This window comes from Vidua macroura, chromosome 2, assembly GCF_024509145.1.
Source record: "Vidua macroura isolate BioBank_ID:100142 chromosome 2, ASM2450914v1, whole genome shotgun sequence".
Taxonomy (NCBI): Eukaryota; Metazoa; Chordata; class Aves; order Passeriformes; family Viduidae; genus Vidua; species Vidua macroura.
Window position 1 is genome coordinate 90217957 of NC_071572.1, and position 20368 is coordinate 90238324.

General features: G+C 40.3%; 1 protein-coding gene across 4 annotated transcripts in view; it reads right to left on the reverse strand.

Annotated features, from left to right (window-relative positions):
* Nucleotides 1-20368, reverse strand: part of ZDHHC20 (zinc finger DHHC-type palmitoyltransferase 20) — a 49454-nt gene extending 29086 nt beyond the window's left edge. For all 4 annotated transcript variants that reach the window (XM_053970016.1, XM_053970012.1, XM_053970014.1 and 1 more), the window contains exons 1-2: nt 20181-20368; nt 2177-2203 (exon numbers count right to left, since the gene is read on the reverse strand). In XM_053970016.1, coding sequence (XP_053825991.1) covers nt 2177-2203; nt 20181-20298 — 145 coding nt within the window. In that variant the 5' untranslated portion in view covers nt 20299-20368. The remainder of the gene's footprint in view (nt 1-2176; nt 2204-20180) is intronic.

A 20368-nucleotide genomic window follows, 5' to 3' on the forward strand; every position in this document is an offset into this window, starting at 1 on the left:
AGCAGTCCATCTACCCACCACTTTGGGTATCAGTAGCTCCTCTACAGACTATTCCCTGAAGCATCCTGCATCTGTTTCCAGAACAAACGTAAACCGGATTCATTCCTAGTCAGCTCATTTTTTTTGTAATTACAAGCTAGATGGAAAATACAACAAAAACCTCAAACCCCAGTATCTGCCAGTTTAGCCAGTCTCAGAGTCACAAGGAAGTCCTGGCTAAACTAAGGCAACCCAGGATTCTCGATGCCATGCTGCAATCTAGTGAAGTCAGTTCTCTTTAAAAGGCACTGATGCATACTATACCAAATTTATGGCCTCAAGAAGACAGTGTCTTAAGACATGCTCTCAGAAGGCTCCTAAAATATGCTACACTCTCCTAAGATTTGCCCTTAACATTCTTTTCTAAATCATTCTTAATACTACTTTCAAGACAGAGTCAGATTACAGATGCAATAATATATAACATTAGTATAATACACTGTTAACAGAGATTCAGAGTTGACTGTATTCCTCTGTCCTGATGGATATAAAACTACACAAGAATATAAAATTACAAAGAAAAAATGAGTCTTAATAGGGTGAAGAAATCACCACTAATTTAATCAAAAGTTGCCATTACATTCAAACAATTTTACTGCAGTACTTATTACTCTGAAATATGGAGCAAAACACACTTGCTAAGATACACATTATTGATTTACATAGTAATGTTTCTGGTACTTTGGTCTTTCAACTCTTCTGATGGTGATTCCTGGTTACCACTTTTAAGAACTTTAGAAAATTTATGCCAGCTTTCTTTTCAAATTAAAAAAGACTTCACATATAATTTTAAAATCAACTTTCATGGTTGATAAATTCATGCATACACGATGCCTATGACATGATTCAAAATGGGAGGTGCAAGCAGCATGTAGGTGACAGCTATTAAGAGCCTAACAGGTTCCAGTGATATTGCCACTCTCATTAATTAATCTCACATTTTCCTTCTCTGGTAGGTTTAGAAGAACCTGTTCCAGTCAGATAGGCACTGCATTTGAAATAGAGATCTGACTGTGTGACACAAACATTGCTCTGCCAGACTTCTTTAACTGACACATGAATCTTGCCTTTCCAGAAGAAATTGGAAAGTAAAACTTATTCATTTACAGGTCAACAGTAAGTACAGCAGCAGCTTGCAGAATTTTTTGAAGTCAAGGTAAACCCCAGCTGTAAAATGGGATGAAAAACTCCAATGTAACACAAACTCACATCTTGAATGGCTTACAGTTTATTTTGAAGATTTTCCTACTCTTTCAGCTCTCCATTAGAACTTGAAAAACAACTAATTTCATCAAAATTCCTTCTTTTTACAGTGTTCTGGTAGACATTCACCAGGAAGAAAACTGCTAGATTAGCTTCCAGTTCTGTGTTCTTTTGCAAAATATTTAAGAGTTGAGAGCTTTTACCAGTCTGAAACAGCCCTCTGTGGATAATTAAAGTGCAAATCTGTGCTTAATCTACCACTCATGTTCCCCCATAAACTGGAATGAACTCCCAAACAAATATCCCAGCAACAATATGCTGGGAATTTTTTTTGTTAGTTTTTATCTCTATCACTGTGTACTACTACCCACTGTGGCTTATACTTGCTAAAACCAATATGAAGATTTAAATTTCTCAAAATAAGGCCTCAAACACTTGACCTGTAAATTTAAAATTATAATGTGTAGCCATTTTTGAAATGGTTGTATTTTGCACAATTCTAACTACTCCTTAAGAATGGAGTTCTGAGGAATTTGGTGGAATTGGTTTGGAAAATATTAAGCAATACAACAACAATTTATCCTCTTCCAGAGTCTTTCAGGTCACAGGCCTAAACTGAAAATGGAATTGTGGATGTGCTTCAGTTCCTTCTCTCTTCTCCTTTTTCTGTACTTAGTAGGTACCCATTTAAAAATAAATGCCAACTTAAATCATAAGTTGCATTACTTGCATTAGTCACAGGTCCTGTCATCATCCCAGGTTTACGGTATTAGAAACAAAACAGACACAGCTGTACAATATTTACCTTGTTTCTTAGCACTAATCTACTCACCACATAGAGCTCACACATTAAGGAGTAATTTAAACTCTATGTCCCTTAGGATTTGCATGCAAAGCAGCTATTCACATCTTCATAAAAACTTTAAAAAATTACCTTTTTCGGCAGTTGAAGAAATAGTAACTGGAAGAGAAAAAAAAAAGTTAGGTAAATTTGTACAGAATTAAATAATTGGCTAAAAGTGAGATATACAAGGTTGTTGACTTGTTCCAAAGCATATTTCAGGTGTTAGCAGAGCCTCCCCACCCAATACTGGGGTAAAACAAGAGTCAGTATTCCTCCTGCCAGCCCTTGGTGCATGGTGAGTTACTGGAAGAGCTGGAGGGATGCAGTTCCCCAGGCTAATGAAGCAAGCACACTCCACAGACAATAACTGGACAGAATTTATGCATCTTCCCCCTTCCTATATGCACCTAACTCATTTTTCTGAGTCAACAGCTAGGCCAACAGGTGTACCACTGGAAAGCAGAAAACGAAATTAAAAGTTCTTACAGAAATCCCTGTGAAACTGTTACATGTAACCTTCTTCCTTAAGTTTTCCTCTCCTCCCCACTTGTCTCTTCCTGTTACATATTATTTTTTGCTTTTTTTCCCCCGACCTGAATTCTTCACGCATAGTTAAAATCTCTCCACCTCCTTATCTCCTATAGCCTCATCTCCTTTTATGAAACAGCAAATTCCATTGTTCAAATCTACCTTGTACACTGCCTGACTAGTACATCTTCCTGCCCTCAGGCTTCTCCAAAACCTTCACAGTCAGTTTACTGGCTCAGGGATGATGCTAAAGAGAGAGCTGATGTACTTGTTGGTTGCTGTGTTCATATCACTTCCCTTGCTGCATTTCTTCCTTGGACACTGAATTACTGAAACTCAGTGAGGAAGGGATCCTTCCTGACTCCATCCTGCACAGTAAATTTAAGCTTCTGGTCACCAGCATGAGCAAAAATCATAACAGGGCACACCGTGCCTCCTGCAGTTTAGCTCACTACACATTGCTTCCCCTCTCCCAGCTCTGACATTTCTACTGTCATTAACCTGTGCAACAATTCAAAGGAGCTTTTTCCAGTTGTGCATTAGACTGTTAAATCTTCAGGGCTTGAGTGAGCATTGCAGATTTCCTTCTGAAGGGCAGCTTTGTTACAGAGGTGGCATTTGTCACTTATTTGTAGATATCTACAGGGAAAGGGTCTACAACCACATTATGCACCTGTGCCTCTTTTCATGGGCAACAAGAGGCATAATGAGATGATACCTCTATGTATAGATGACCTCTTTTTGTTCAGACATGTTTTAGGGTTTTTTCCTTCTTTCTTGCCCCCATCCCTTTCCATTAAATATCCACCCTCTGTCTGTACACAGAAGCCTCTGCAAAGTTAATGGAAAAGGCTCTAATTCCTTCCACCTAAAGGAGGAAGAAATTACCATTTGGGATAGAACAATGTTGCCTTCAAACTGAAGGAGGTCAGTCCTAAAGAACAGCTTCATTTCACATTAGTTATGCATACTTGCACAGCTTGCACCCATGTTTCTGCCTGAAAATCCAATGCATGCTTCAGAAGTCAAATTATTTTTAAAGCAAATCCTGTGTGTGTTTTTGCTTAAAATTTTACTAATGTGTTATTTCTCCAGTTAAGATGTTTTCAACAATGCAAGGAGAAGATAAAAATTATTTTAAAAGCAAGAAGTAAAATAAACTTGCAAAGTATGTTTGTTTAACTTAAAAAATACTAGAAGTACTTTAGATTTAGCTTTGCCTTTGGCTCCTCATACCTTAAGTAAACACCTTTGCACACATTCATTCATACACATGTATTTCCTTGGACAAGAAATATAAAAAAGTTCTTAATTATCCTCTGTTGGAGGTGGGAGAACATAGTTATCTATAAAACTTCAGGATATCTGGATGTAATTGTTGTTAAAGTACTCCTTAATCTGTAGCCTAATTTCTGCTCTCAGCACAAAACAAAACTGTGAGCCAAATCTGATGTTTGAAGACTCGAAACAATGAACACGTTTTGCATGCAAAAACAAGGCAAAAAAAAAGATAGTATTTTATCACATGTGGGACTTCATCAAAAAGATCCCTAAATAACCTTCAAAAAATTAATTAAGCTTCACAGCACCAGGAAGATAATTTCTCTTTCATACATAGGTCCCTTAGGTTAGAATGCAGTTGTTAGACTGTGTAGAACAATTTTCATTCAAGAAACTCCTGCAGTTTGAGGTAAAAGCCAACATGAAAATGCTTATGATTTTCATCCTGTCTTAACATCCTCAGATGAAACAGAAAATGTCCTGTCCCCTTCTTTCTCAGAGGCTTATGCAAGTTAATGTTACTGTTTCTATCCTTTTCACAGTTCTAATGTCCATTGTCAAGTGGATTAAAAGAACAGCAACCCTACTAGTCCAAATCCACTCAGCAGATGGCACATGAACAGTTTTACAGGATCTTTATACTACAAAGCAAAGCATTTCTTCACATAAGTTAATAGTCAATCTTTATGTAAAAAAGACTTTTAAGTATTTGCTAGGTAGGCCGGCCATCTAACAAGAAGCTTTGTACCATCAAGAAATCAATTGCTTTTGAACTCTACATCAGGGCAAAAAACCTCACAGAACATGACATTGCCATTGTGGGCCCCATCCCTGGCGCCAGTAGTTACAAGTTTGCTCCCTATCACTTTTCTCCTCTACTGCTCGTGATGTTTAGATGGATGCCAGCTTCTGCTAAATTAGTGCCATTTTCACTTCAAACATTTTTGAAATATGGTTTCTTGTTCAGGGAAAAATCCCAAGGCAGCACTGCCTTTTTGCTTAATGATTTTTTTAAAACAAAATAAACATTGCTTATGATTTAAATGTTAACCTCAGGATGCAACAGCACTATACACTAGATAGATGCATCAGCAAAAGTTAGTGCCTTAAGCACTGCAATCAACACAAACTGTCCATGATTCAGAAACATAAGTGGTGTAAAACAGCTGCTCCTTTAAGGATTTTAAAATATATTGCCATATCAGTCTATTGACCAGCTACAGAAGGAAAAAGATTCTTTGGATTTGTTTCTTAATATTAAGTTCCTGATTTGTGAGAAGACTTATGAAGTTCTAGAAAGATATTGCCAGGGAAGGATAAAACATGCCCAGATAGTGAAAGCTGCAGTTTACTTCAATGCAAAGAGCTCAGAAACAGGCACTTGCATGCCCAGGCACATGGAGTTTTTACTATGGCCTCAGAATTTTCAGCCTCTCAGTGCTATAGCACCAGGGGAGTTGAACAAAGTGAACAAGTCCTGTCTGTCTGACTGCAGTGCAGAGCTTTATCTTGGCTACCTCAGGGTTTCCAGAGTCAGTCCAAGGGAGGAGTGCAGCAAACCTGCCTCTAAAGAGAGGTAGACAGGCCTACACTGAACTTCATGCTGCTGCACCTTGCCCAGAAACATACAGGTGTAACACACTGTCAGCTGGTCCATTGAGCAGCTTACACACTGGACCTCCCAACATTTTGGGGTCCCTCCAAGATGACGCACACAATTTGAAGTATGTGGAATCCCTTTCTACAAAATCCTACCTCTAAAATACACCATACAGCCTATATTAAGCTAGATTCAAATGTACTTTATAACTCTGTCCACTTAGGGGACAAACCCAAATTGCACATTTGACTTTCACAGAGGAAAAAGTTGTCTTAGTTTTCATTTAGACACCTAGCATCACCCCTGGCAACAAAGACACTCTTTCCTTTATGACCCCAGCTGTTGGTTACACTTTCCTAGATACTCTTCCCCACATTGTTGTCTGTTATCTTTAATCTCACCTCTGTCACAAGAATGAAAGAGGCAGGAGCCCACAGCTTTATCACAGGAAACAACCCTGGAGACACAGGGACATCATTAGCTATGTAACAAACGAAACTGGGGGAAAATGTCACTTGTTGGAAGCATTCCTCTTGGAGTGTGAAGTGATAGAAATGTCAACTTCAGAAAGCTTTGGAGCATTTTTTAAGCTGTTTCAAGGAAACACTCTCAGAATATCTCATCTCTAAAAGAAAAATATGTTAGGGAGCTGGTTTGCTTTTAGTTTCAGGCTTATTTTCAGGGCTGCTATGACGTGTTCAAACATCTTCCAACTTACTGCGTAACAGGAAAAAACCAAATCTCTCTATTCTGAGGCAAAGAGGTGATCTCCCAAGACCTTGCAAGAGGCATGCTAAAAGACATTTGTCTTCAAGCCTGGAATAAACTCCCCCCTCCCCAGTCACATCTTCCCACTCCCCTAAAAGGCATGTTCCTGTGGAAGGGGCTAACAGCGGGCCTGTTAGCTAAAGGAGCGAGAAGAAGCTGAGAAGCAAGAAGAAGCTGATAAGGAGCTCTCTTCAAGGCTGTTACCAAGGAGACCAAGAGAAGAGAGGAACTGAAGAAAGATAAGGAAGGAACTTTGCAGTTGGACAAAGTATTTTTAGAAAGTTAGCTGAAGTCACTGTTACTTTTCACCAATGGTGTTATGTTGAATTATTGTGGCCAATAGTTAGGGTAGAAGAAGTATAAACAATTAGAAAGTGTATAAAAGGTCAGCCATTTCTGTAATAAAAGAGTTGCCATCAGAAGACTGCTTTGTGTTGTGACCGCCTCAACAACGACATGGTCCAACCACAGCTAGATATGCTTCTTCCAGAGGAAGAAATTCAACTCCACCTAATATAGAAGTATAGCAAAGGACAAGAACTGATCTTGTTACTGAAGTGCTATGCTTATTTCCCCATCCACGCCCACAATGGCTCTTAGCAGGAGTCATACTTCGATTATTCCAGCCATTCCACAAATTTCAAAGTAACATTCACATTTTGGCTGACATTCCTTAAGGGTGGGAAGAAGGAGTGATATATATATATATATATATATATATATATATATATATATATATATGCATGTATATGTATATGTATACATACCTATACATACACACACTCATATTTCCAGAAGTTACCAGTACTGAAATTCAACAGAAACCCCCTACAGGCACTGCCCTGTCTGCAAAGGCAAGCACCACTAACATAATCTCACTGTTCAATTTGTTCCGAAAATAGCATTTTATTGAAAGTGTAACTTAGATTTATGGTAACATAATTTCCATTTGCAAAAGCAGACCTTAAACAGTCACAAGAAGCTGATAGAAACACTATTTATTGATACAAGCAGGACAATGAGTAAACTTCCATGAGCAAATACTCATTTGGCTTCTGTTACTAAGCAGCAACAGAACATGAAGACCTTAGCACTTCTCCACTATTCTCTAAAAGCCTTAAATCTGTGACCTTCCCACACTGAGATATTTCTTATTTCCCAACTGGCAGGCACTCACTAGGTGCTCTCCTCCCTTAACAGCTGGGAGCTGTTTTAGAGAAATGATTCAAGATGACTAAGTTGACGGCATCATGTAGCCAAAAGCCAAAGCAGGAAGATCCTGCCAGGTCCCTGCTAAAAGGCTATGGGAGTCCAGGAATCACACACTCAATTACCACCATGAATGTTCTTTGCAGAATTTTGAGCCATATGAGCTTAGAACTGTATTATCTTCATATGGTACTAGTCTGATGTATTTCAACTTCAGATATTCAGGAATAGGACAGGTTTCTCTGCTCCCAGCGCACTGCCAGGGGATTCAGAAAGTGACATTTTATAGAATGGTGCTGCAGGAGATGTGGCTCCACAGGCCTTTGTGCTGAGCCAGCACGAAGAGTCACATTGCCATACCATGTGCCTCAGCAGCAGCACTGCCTGGGGCTGCAGCATGGCTGCACCATCAGCCAGGTCTGACATGATGCTTGTCTCATAGGTGTGGCCTGTGGTGGACAACTCTTGCTGCAAGGGTGTATAAAGTTACCCCTCTTCACCATCTATCCACTCCCCTATGGCAGACAAACAGAGCAAAAATTAGAGCTTACTCTTGAGCTACCAATGAAGTTGGTAGCTACTTCTCTACAAGTTTGCATGACCACAAACAGCGGGGCATTGCAGGGGTGAAGGGGGGATGGCAGCGAGTGGCCTCCCACTGTCCTGGGTCATACACAGTCATGAGAGGGAAAAGAAATGATCTCAGGGCCACCAATGCCTTAAACATGAGTCAGAGCCCGAACTCCTCACACATTCTGTGCTCAGCAGGAGCACTCCAGAGAGTTGCCTTGTGACTTCAAATGATCACAAGATGATGCCTTCAAAGGCACTGCAGGTAGTGTGTATGTGTGAGAAATCTGGGGTGGGGAAAAGAGGAGGAAGAAAATCCAGCCAGGGAAGAGACACGGGTACAAAGGGGGACACTCTGTTTTATGACCACATTTCCTATACTCATGATTGCCATGCCCATTGGTACAGGATTCAGAGAAGCATTATCACAGCAACAGGCAAAATGAATTAATATTTCAAACAAGACAGTTCAAGCTGCACTGCAGAATGTTTCTGTTACTCATTACCAGCTATCATTATGATTTGTTTTAGGCTTTAAACAATATGAACATGATTCTTTCCCTAGAACAAGTAATTGAGAGCAGCTGGAGGCTTGCTGCCTAGAAAATACTCTCTTATCACAATAATAAAGCAACTTTTTATTTAACCAAGGTCTTTTCAGCCTCAATACAGAGAGTACATGCATAAATACAACCAGTCTACAACAGAAATTAGCATAAGCAATGCAAGCTACTTCTTGGGTACTGAGTTACATTTAGCAATGAATTTAGCTATGACAACTGGGAAGATTTTTGCCATGTACTGTGGGAAGAGTAAATTCTGTGTTACCACTTACACAGTTCAAAAACATAGTTATAAAGGCAGCTTCTGGAACCCACAAAATCCTACAGATGGCTCCTTACCTCTGCATCTAAAAATATATTCTTGAAAGTTATACCAAAGGTCTCCTAATGGTCTTCTCAACAAGAGTGCCTGCACTTTTTAAATGATTTCAAAACCAAGAGTTACACGTGGTCAGCATGCAGAAAGAAGTGTGGCTAGGTCTTAACCTCAGTCCCACACTTGCGTCCCCACCAACTACTGTGTATTAAGAGATGTATCAGCCCAAATAACTAAAGGATTTTGCTAAATATGAAGTTAGCATTCAGCTCCAGCAATGCACCCAGTCTGCTGTCCCTGAAAAGCCCTATTCCTCAAGAAGCACTACTCACTTTCAATTTACGATAATTGCTCAAAACGCCCCTAATGTGACTTCATTTTCTTTGGCTATTTAATCACTATTGACACTGCTCATTCGATTTGCATTTTGATGGGTTTTAAACCCTAGAATTACTTCTACACACTTTCTTCATCTGGTTACTCCTACTACTGGACTTCATTCAATTTTTTACCAAAAATTCTGCTTTATCATAACAGTAACAGCTTTATTGCTCAGTAGCATGGAAGTGCTGTACATAAATTGCTTCCAATATTGTCTTTAAGCTATCAGACAGAGCCAAAAGAAAGCCTGGTTTCTTCTCAAAAGACAAAGAGAGCTCTTACTTGCATCAGTCAGTGAGCTGTGCTCTCTCTGGCACATCAGCAAATAGGAAAAAGCAGAAGTGACAGAAAGGCATGGAAACTCAGAAGCATCTAAGTGGAGCTAGCTAATGTCCACACCACGAATTAATTACATTTGCATTTGAAGGAAAGGTATTTATCCTCAGGCTGGCCAGATCAAGCTCATAGTAACACTACACTCAAGTATCTTCACATGTGAAAATGCTTTTTGTGTTAGGAATAACTCCAGTAGTTCTGTATCTGACACTACTAGGACATTTGCAAGAGAGAGGAGTGACAAACAGGATAATCAGCTGGTGTTGACAAACACTGTGCTGTACAGAGCTGTCTTACACATCCTGCACAAGATCAGCTGTTCTGCAGGTAATACCAGAAACTGTCAGTATATTTAAAGTAAAAACCAAAGCAAGCAAAAATTCCACCCAACCAACATACATTTTCACAACAGTATTTTTCAAGTAATTAACAATTTACCAATTCCTTCTGATAAAAAGAACACCAATTTGCAGTTTGTGACTGCCAGTCAATACCTGCCTTGAATATAAAGGTCACTTAAAGCTGACTGTCTTATGGCTGAGGACATTACTAGTAAACCCATTTACTTCTAGACCAGAGAGATGAAAATAAGCATTTGTTTATCCACTCCACACAGCTGGCAGGAGAGCAGAGGTGTCAGCTCATGGAGAACAAAAATTCCAGACACAGCTGCTGTGACCTGCAGACCTGAACTCTCACCCAGCAGTGAGAATGGTCAGCAGTCGGGAAGGACTGCTTTGCTAATCAAGTACCTTTTTCAAGTTTGGCTTCAGACTCTTCCAAAATCAGTTTCCTTGCTTACTTACTGGCCCAGCTTGCAGCAAGTGTTTCCTGAAATGTGAGGATAAATTCTCCTTGCAAAACTCTGTGGATAAAGATCTTGTAAATCTCCTTACAAAGTATTAGGCACTCTGTTTTCTGAGAGGAGGACTTTGCTGTCACCAAGTTCACTGAGTAATGGAAGAAATTAAACTGCCTGTCAAGCTGACCTCCTCTCATGCATTATGTCACTGGATTCCCTAAGTGAAGTTTTAAGTTTGCAATGTTGGTCAGGTTTGACTGGTATTTGCCACCTGAGGTTAAATATGGAACTGCCTATGATAAGAACTAATTTTCAGCCAGCAGTACATTGACAACAGAGCAGCCAGTAATGTAATCTACATGGATTCCCATCAAGATATTAGTAAGCCAAGCTCCTGGACTCAGCCCTTTAAGGAAGTTTTGTATTGAAAAACATGTCATTTAAAAACAAGTATATTAGTTGCGGGAGAGTGGTGATGGGGAACTGCTGTCTTCAACAAACTGGAGTTGTAGATATTAATAAATATTTAGTATTTTTTTAATTATAAAACTATTTATGGAATAAACAAAGGTTTAAAGACTTCTCATGGTGATTTAGGGAATCAGCTCATATATGGCTTATCAAATTAATTGATAACAAATGCTGCCATCTTTTGATGCTGGAGGCTTTAACATTTTCAAAAAACAAAATGTTATACATTAAACCTTACTTAGATTGAGACATCATGAGACAAAGCTTGACCAGCTAAATCTACACCCTCTTGTTTCTTTACAAAAAGGAAGAAATAACAGCAACTCCCCTGGAGCATAAAAAAATATCCAAGTGCTGTAGAGGGAAAAAAACACTGGTAATAAAAGGACAAAGTTTTGGATAGAAGGCAAAGTCAGAAGGACACCATTTTGTTGCACCAGGTCTCATTTAAGTACCAGATTGCTTAGGAATATGAAAAAGTGACAGCACAAAGACTGTACAAGCCACTGCAAAGGGATTTTTGGATACTCTAGAACATCTAGACTAAATCTTTGATGGTAGTCCAGAGCTAACAGAGAGAGGCAAGTATACAAAAGAGCAGAGTCTATCATCCTAGAGCTCTCATTCAGTAACTATTGCTTCCAGCAAATAAATAAAATTTTAAAAAATCCTCAGAGCTCACCTGCCTGCTGACAGTTCAGTATTCTTGGAAAACATAAAGTCAGGACTCTAAGAACATCAACTGAAATACTGTAAATCCTAATGCAATGTGTGCCAAGGGAAGAACAGTTCTGCCTACTGCTCCTCAGAGATGCATTAGGGCTCCCAGGGAAAAGCACTGGATGTAACATAGCAGGGCTGGCAGGCTGCCTAACAAGAAACAAGCAGGGCTTGATGCATGCATGGCTCCTACTGAGAGAATTAACTTCTGTCACCTTTCTAGGCTATTGCCCACCATAGTGACACAGTTGCAAGAACATACTTGGTTGCAGGTGAAGTACTCAGAGTGGGGCACTCTGGTGAGAACTAGTGTTTGTGATGTCCAAGAAACGACTGCTGCTGGTTTAACACAAAAGTCAGCGACCACAGTGAGTTGGAGGACATTAGATCAGGTGAGTGGTTGCTTCTAAAGACCTACAACTAGGTGTGAGTTGGCCCAGGTCCTTAAACCTGTTGTCTCCTGAGAGGATACACAGAGACATCATTTGGGATGGGGGCAGGGTGTGTGCATCTGCTGGCCTAAAGACTCCAGAGAAGGCGTGCAGCAAGAGGAGAGCACTGTCACGTGGTAGGAGACTACCACAAATCCTGAGGCATGGAAGCGCAGCTCCTGAGGCCCTGCATGTGCCTAAAAGCCCTCCCAGATCATTGTTTCTGCTCACAAACAGATTCCCACTTCCACTCTTAACTTGGCAATAGGGGAAGTAGTGAGAAACAGGATATTTACAACTTTGAGCATGTTAACAGAAAATAGCCACACAAAAGAGAAAACAGAACTGAACCTAGTACTCAATGGTCTTTAAGCTTTCCATTGCCAAAATTTATAATTTGTCTAAATTATTAATTATTACAGAAGTTCAAGCCTACTCTCTGCACCACTTGCTGCTTTAGCTTCATCTCAGCAGGTATCTACCACAGAACACAGCCATAATATCTCTGTAGGCAAGTTACAAAGCCGAAGTCAAACTTTTTAAAAATGCAATTATTTAAACCCCCCAACATGAAACGTAAGGAGCAGCAGATTAAATAGATAAAAATATACACACATAAAACATCCCCACAAAAATCCTATGCATACCTTGCATCCTTTTTCAGATACTGTAAAAAAACCCACTTGAGTGTTAGTCACATAGGATTTTTCAAAACAGAACAGAAATCAAACTGCTTCAAGAGCTCTCCTCCAAGTTTTGGGCTCCTTTGCAATGTTCAGGGTAAATCTGCAGGTCGCAAACCAACAGATGTGAAATCCTTCTGTCAATCAGAAAGCAATATGTGGAAATACACTTCCTTTGTCTCTTTTTTTAAATCCAAACTTGACAAAGCTAAAAGCAATGACTACGTGTCATGAAGAATGATACAGTAACAGGTTCTCTGCACTCACACCCACGACAAGGCAGTAGATCAGGCACTTGACATAAGTTTTAAGTCCACCACACACAACTACAAACCAGCTTATACAATAACTATGTATTTAGATCTCCTCAAAAAAATAATGTCTGTTTCTTTCAAGGTTATTTATATTTAATCTAAACCTTGTTTCATTCTCTCTGCACTGGCAGCTTGCCTAATTCTAGATGAATTTCTTCAACCTCTAAATTTTTTTGTCACAAAAAGGTTTAAAAAAGGAAAAAAAAAAAAAAAACCCAAACAGCTATCTCTGAACTTATCACTTCACAAGAGATGCATAAAAATCCCCCACACTGGAGACAAACACACATCAAGATGCACAAGTGAAATAACACAAGCAAAAGAATGCTGCTTTGAAACCCTCTCTCTGTAGCTCATATGATTGAAATGGTTCCATGCTTCACATTTAAGACAATGCTGCACCATCTACAGCACCAGAGACTGCTGCAGAAACCGCAAAGGCAAAGCATGCTGCTCTTGTGATCTGCTTGCCTTTGACAATCTCACAAGACAATTTTAAGAGTCAGAAGAAAAGATGAAAAAGGAATGCATGAGCCATTTGGTCTTTTGAGAAAAAAGGAAAAGCAGAGGCTTGAAATGCTGCAGAGGGGGAACTTGACTTCTAGCACAGATAAGGGAAGACAGTCAAAGATTAGGTATTCCACTGAAGATTGTGGGGAGGAAGGAAAGTAGAAGAGTCTGAAAAATCTGGCTTGTTTGTTTCTTGATGTGGGACAGAAGGAGTTAAGCACATCCCACAGAAAACAGGTTAGTGACAGCAGAAGGAGGTAATATTGGGGAAGTGGCTAAAAGAACAAATTAATTTGTTGCAATCACATTATCTCTTTTATACCTGAATCACACCTTGGTGGAGATTCAGCTTACACAAAAAAAAAAAAAAAAAAAAGAAAGTGGTCTGTGCTTACTTCCCAAATGCTTCTGTTACATTTTATACGTTCTAATGAGAAAAAAATGGATACTTGTCCTATTACAGGAAGATTGCGCACCAGCTGGAACAAGTTAATGACTGAGATCAAAACTCCATAAAAGCTGTTTCAGGAACCTACAAGTTTGAAACACTTTTAAGAAAAGTACACATTAAACCAGCATAAACTCTTACAGTTGTAGGAAACTGTTTAACAAAGTGATGCACTGAATGGATGAAAAATGAATGGCATGATCCCTCAGCATTTACAGGCACAGTTTTAGGCAGACAATTAGAATCTATCTTGCTCCCATTTTCCATCAGTCTCAAGTTCCAAGAGTAAAAGCAGGTCCAGTGCCATCCAAGCATTTCAACTATCACAGGTATACGAGAACTCAGCTCTGAAACCCATCTTTTAATTCTGTAAATTCTTTGATTATGAAAAGCATATTACATTAACTCATAAAAATATAAGTCAGTAGAACAAAGTTTTAATTATTGAAATTTCAACAGACAGAAGAACCTGAAACACACTGTATATGGAGTGTCAATGACCTCAAAGTGATGTCTACTGAAAATATATGCTTGAAATTCTGGTCCTTTTATCCATAGCATCTTGTAGGAAAACAGACTCGTAAGTGATGAAGGAACATAAAACCCCTGATTAAAAGTGACATTTAGACCACTGTTCTAACCCTAGAGGCATACAGAAATCTCCTACTGGTGTTACCAGAGAAAAATTCGAGAGAATTTATTTTCCATAATATTAAATACTCATGCTATCCACGCCCTTTGAAAGCAAGGAGAAAAGCTTTATAGTCCACATCTAGAAGGCAATCAGGAAGCACTGCAGCAATGAGTGATCACGGCTACTGAAAGTAAAACCACAGGAAGAGCTCCTGCTTTAGCTCAGCCACTTATGCAGCTCCTTGCTTTCCTTAAGCCCCTTCTCTACCCTACTCCAAAACCATCCTGCCCACGGACCAGTTTCAGACAGGTGCTGAGGCTCAGGGTAGGTCTCACACAAAGTATGGACAACTAAGTTTCATCAAAGCTGTTGGACAGCAGAAGAGACAAGCCCAAACTCCCTGTTGGCAGACAGCTGCTCTGAGCTCAGCTGCTCATTTTCTGCCTAGACCCCTGAGCAAGCTAAGCAACACCAAACTGGTCACTGCACCACACTTCTTTTTGACCAAATGGTAATTAGGGATCAAGGAAAGATGCCAACTGCTGCAGAGCTGTCAAGAATGGTTAGCGGATGCAGGGGCTGGGGCAGGCACTGCAGATAGAGGGCTGGAGTCCTTCTGATGACAGAAGAGAGAGCAGATACAAGATAACTCCTCAAGAAATCAGGCTGTTGCACTTGGAACAACTTTTTCATTAGAGGACTGCCAAGAGAGCAGATTGCATTTTCATATAAAAGGCACATATCCACCTGTCCCTATAAACTAGTGCAAGGCACCATAGAAGATAATCTTTCTCCTCAGCTGAGCACTTAGTTTTCCAATAATCTGTATCCAGTCTGAGCACCTCAATAGGAATTCTAATTATTTATAATAACAGAAAAGGTTCTCAATTAAGATGATAATATGCATGCTTATGCTGAGAGATTACAACAAAATTAAGTGTATGCAGAGAGGTTCAATTACTATATTTTTAAATTCACATGAGACATGTAAATATAGTTAACTAACTAATGATCTAACCTGTTTAATTTGCTTTCCTTTTCTTGACAGGTAACCCTCTTTTCCTACGGGAATGCCTTTTACATGTTTAACATGCAAATGTTGTACCTCAGTGCTGATACTTCAGCTTTTTTTGTAGTTTGAAATCAGAACTGCTGTTGGTATCACCTTGCCATTGCTTGAGAGATATTGCATTAGCATTTTCAGTAGAAATTTCTTTTGGAGGAGGCAGATGGAATTACCTTCTCTCTGTTTATGCAACAGACTCTTCAGATAGGGAGCGTTACAAGGGATCACCATGTGCTTCTCATAAGGGCCATGCTTTGGGGAAATCAGAGCTAGCTCCCTACTGACAAGAGACACTGCAGTCTCCTGGAACAGCGAGGAGTATAAGTTGTACTACTAACACAAAGTTATTCATTCTAAATTACAAACTGCTTCATTTGCCAGGATTTTAGACACCCTAGACATTACACTGTATCAAAAAAAAAAGAAAACCTTCTGCAACTAGATGCTATGCAAAGAATACACAACTAGTTTCTCCCATAGCTTTCAAAATCAGAGTTTTCCATACTTTGCAGACCCTGAGGCATGAAAACACTCATTCATTCACAACCCTACTAAATATGTAAAAAAGTCATTGTCCTGAAAACTCCTGGCTCAGGAGAAGAGTCAGGACTGTGATTTTCAGCAAATGTAGTCTTCAGTATAGAAATAAAAAGCTAACCTGATCAGGATTTTTAGGGTTTTTTTTATTTCTTTTTAATAACACCAGTCACAACACTTTAGTTAGGGGTTGCAGACAACTCAAAGTTAACTTACTCCTCTTTTTCTCAGTGCAAGACTGCACTACGAAAGTGTTTTAGCAAAAGGGTTGCCTGTAAGAAATGAGCTGACTTCACCCACAAACTACATGTGGAAAAACAGTGTCTTGTGACCACCGTCTAACCAGTCTGCACTACAGCCCACCACCTACAAAAATGTTTGTGATAGATAATAAGATCCAAGCCAGCCATAAATGAAAGCAAACCATGAGAGAAGTGCTTCACTCTTTCTGAGCATCTGAGGGATGTGGTAAGCAAACACAATCAGTCCAATTCAATAGCAGCATAATATAGTCATTGTTTACAAAAACAGTGTTAAAAGCAAACATGTTTTGATAACACAAAGGGACACATGAAATGATTTCAAACTAGCAAAAAGCTATTTCACAACATCCTTTATGTATTGCTAGGTGTGTTTTCTTGCAAACAGAGCTCTGGGCAAGTTATGTGTGAAAAGAAGAAATAATCTAGTAAGAAAGTGTTCAGTCAGATTTTTCTACTTCAAAACACTTAAAAAAGCCCTCTGAGACCTGCCTTGAGTCTTTTGTAGTTCCTTAAGTTACACATATTCACTGAATTTTTACACTATGCTGACATCCCCTCAACTTACATTTGGCTGTTTTCACCTTTCCAATTAGCTTAAAAGCTAATTTACTTGATGGATCACAACTGCACAGCAATAGTGGTCTAAACAAGCCAGTGTTCAACATCTTCAGAGCGACAGAATGATCCTGGCAGTTCCCATGGGAGGAAAACAACAGACAAGCTCATGAGTCTCCTTTCATCTTATCCACACCAGTCTCCTTGTTGCTCACAGCCAGTGTGTAAGTAATATAATTTAGGGTTATAGAAGAGGCATAACCCAGTAAATACATACTAGGAGTGAATTACAGAGAAGCCCGAGTCCATCAGACACCCAAAAACATTGAGCAATATGTGAGCACCCCACCAGAGGAGTGTGGGGCCATGAAGCACAGAGAAGCAAAACTGAAAGGAAAAGGGCGAGGTGACAAATAAAGCAGCCCCAACTTTACCATCTTCTCCTTTATGATACTACACTAAGCCTGGCTTCCCACTTGATCTACTAACTGAATATATGTTCAACCTTTAATAAATGACCAAGGACTACAAGGAAAGAAAACCAAACCAGGAAGAAGTAATAACTGGAGGAATACAGGCTTTCCCTCTTCCTGTTTCTTTGTTAGCATCACATCTGAACAGTTATTGAATTTTTTAAGAATAAACTTTGAAAAAACACTGATGTCTGTGGGGTTTCAGTTTCTCTTTTACCCAGTATGTACTCGAATTTTTCTATTGTGTCTCCTCTTTTCTAAAGCTTCCCTTCCTCCATCTCTCTTTCCTTTACAAGGCACAGATCAGCCTCTCAGCAAAGCCATAAGCCCTGCTTCTGCACCTGCCCCATGTGAGCATTGGCAAAGGCCAGCGTGGCCCTCATTCATTAGCTGTGTGCTGGAGGCACATCCTTGCTCCTCTTCGTAGTACACAGTGCTGTCCTTCCCAAAACAAATAAACACAGGGAGCACCAGCAGAAAGAAAACATACCTGCCAAGACAAACAGAAAATCCTGTATTTTGCTCTAAGTCCTCTCAATCCTGGTTTGAACTCAACCACAGAGTTGAAAACACACAAAGGAAAAAACCCACAATGTCAAAAAGACCCAAACACAAAATCTCTTTCCTCTCCCTTGTTGAAATTACTTTTTCTCGAGAGTGTAAACAAAATTCAACCGATTAAAAATAAACAACAAAAGCCAAAAACCTCCAAACTCACAACAGAAAAAACTCACAAGACAAAATCCTTGGTCATTGAGCATGATTTAGACAAGTAACAACTGAAAAATTCAGTGAAGCAACAGAAATCAGTAAATATTTTGCTTATTAAATGATGCTTTTTCTTAAAAGCCTGTATGCACAGACATTAATAGAGCTGATTCATGAGCAAAAAGTGCCAGTCTTCTAGAAACCAGACTTAGAGATGCAGAAGCTTTTGCATCAACAGGAGCCGATCTTCTCAATAATTTTCACACAAACGAAACCTTAATGAACTCAGAAGAGCTCTTTGCAGCTTCTCTATGATCATGATAGACAAATAATTCACCAGCACCTAGTCCTGACCCACTCTGTGATCAGGACACAAAGCTGGGACTCAGAGCTTGAGGCTCTGTTCCCAATTCAAGCAGAGACCACCTGTTTTACCCTAGGCAAGCCTCTTAATCCCTGAGTTTTTGTTCTTTGTTTAAAAATAGCCCTAATCTGCCTTTTGTCATACTAATTAGACTGTAGTGGGTACAGAAAACTTGTAAAATGTGAGTCTATAACCTCACACAGCCCCTTTCAGGACTACTGTTACAGCTACCCATATCACAGACCTCCAGTAGAATGACCCAAATTTGTTTTCAAATGTTTCGTTTTAAGCATGATTTCCCAGAAAACCTATTTATTCACATAGACAACTGAACAGTAGTAATTTGGCAAGTTTGGATATACGGACATATTTGCAACTATCTCACGTCAACATTTCACGTAGTACCTCAACAAGCATTATTTTACAGCTGTGTCTGTACTATTTAAAGTTTAAATAACATTTGTGCCAGTGGTTCATGTTCCAGTCTAGATCTCCAAACACAGAAGGCTGTGAAATAACATCAGCACACAGAAAAGTTATCCAAAATACTAAGTCATCACAGAAAAAAATGAACTGATTAATGCTAATAAAAGGCTGTCTATACCAGTTTACCCAGATACAAAGTACATGCAAACATTTATTTTCTAGCTAGGGATATCAAAGCATGTAGTTTACACAAATAAGAAGTAGTACCAGGACCTACAGATACTAGACAGACTTATATGTAGCTCAGAATAGTTCTTAGTACTTTCGAGGTTCTTCCTCATTTCAGCTTCCTTACTTAAACACGCCAAATGCTCAATAACCTGTTCCTTAGTTTTCCTATGCTGCTTCCAAGTTTCAGCAATTCTGATGAATACTGCACATCACAGTTCCCCTCCATTTACCCTCCCCAGGGAAAGACAACATTCCTCTGAACAGAACTTTCCTCCTAAAGACAGCAAAGGGTAAATATCTGACCGACATCGGCTGCAAGTCAGATTTATATAAAGACGAGTCCTCGTCCAGAAAGCCTGGATACGGCCTGACAAAACCCCGTAAGACTTAAATCCTTTCCCCAGCCCGCTTAAGTTGGATGTTTCCAGCCTCATAATGCTTCAATGGCACCGGGATTCTGAATGAAAAGGAGGAAAAGGAGGAAGGGGAATCCCCTGTACACCCTTAAGGAGTTATCTGATACATCAGATGGATGAACAACAGTAAAATAGAGGGGAAACTCCTCACTAGGAGACACGGGAGGCTGAGCTCTCGAGAAGTCCCTGTCCCCAGACGAAGCACCCAGGGCCTCCTTCTCTCCCCTGAATCAGTTCCTCGCGTCTCCACAGGCGGCCCCAGGCCGGGACCCCACCACCCTGAGGCACCTGAGGGCGGAGGACAACAGGTAAACCCGGTCCAGAGGGAGGGAGCCCGAGGCAGGGTCTCCTTCCGCCGTCTGAGCGAAAGCCTGAGGCGGGCGCAGGGAGAAGCGAGCCCGCCGGGGCGCAGGGGAGGAGGCGGCCGGCGGAGGGTCCTGCCCGCCCGGCCGGCAGCTCCCGGCGCCCCCGACCCTCCCGGTCCACTCACACACACACAGCTCCACCACGTAGGCGTAGTAGGACCAGGCCACGACCAGGGCGATGAAGGCCACGGGCACCCAGGCCAGCACCTTCTGGCAGCACTTGAGGACGTGGGACGGCGCCATCTTCCCTGCCGGGCACCGCGGCAGCGCCGGCGCTGCGACGGGCGGGCGGCGGCTGCAGCTCCGGCCGCCG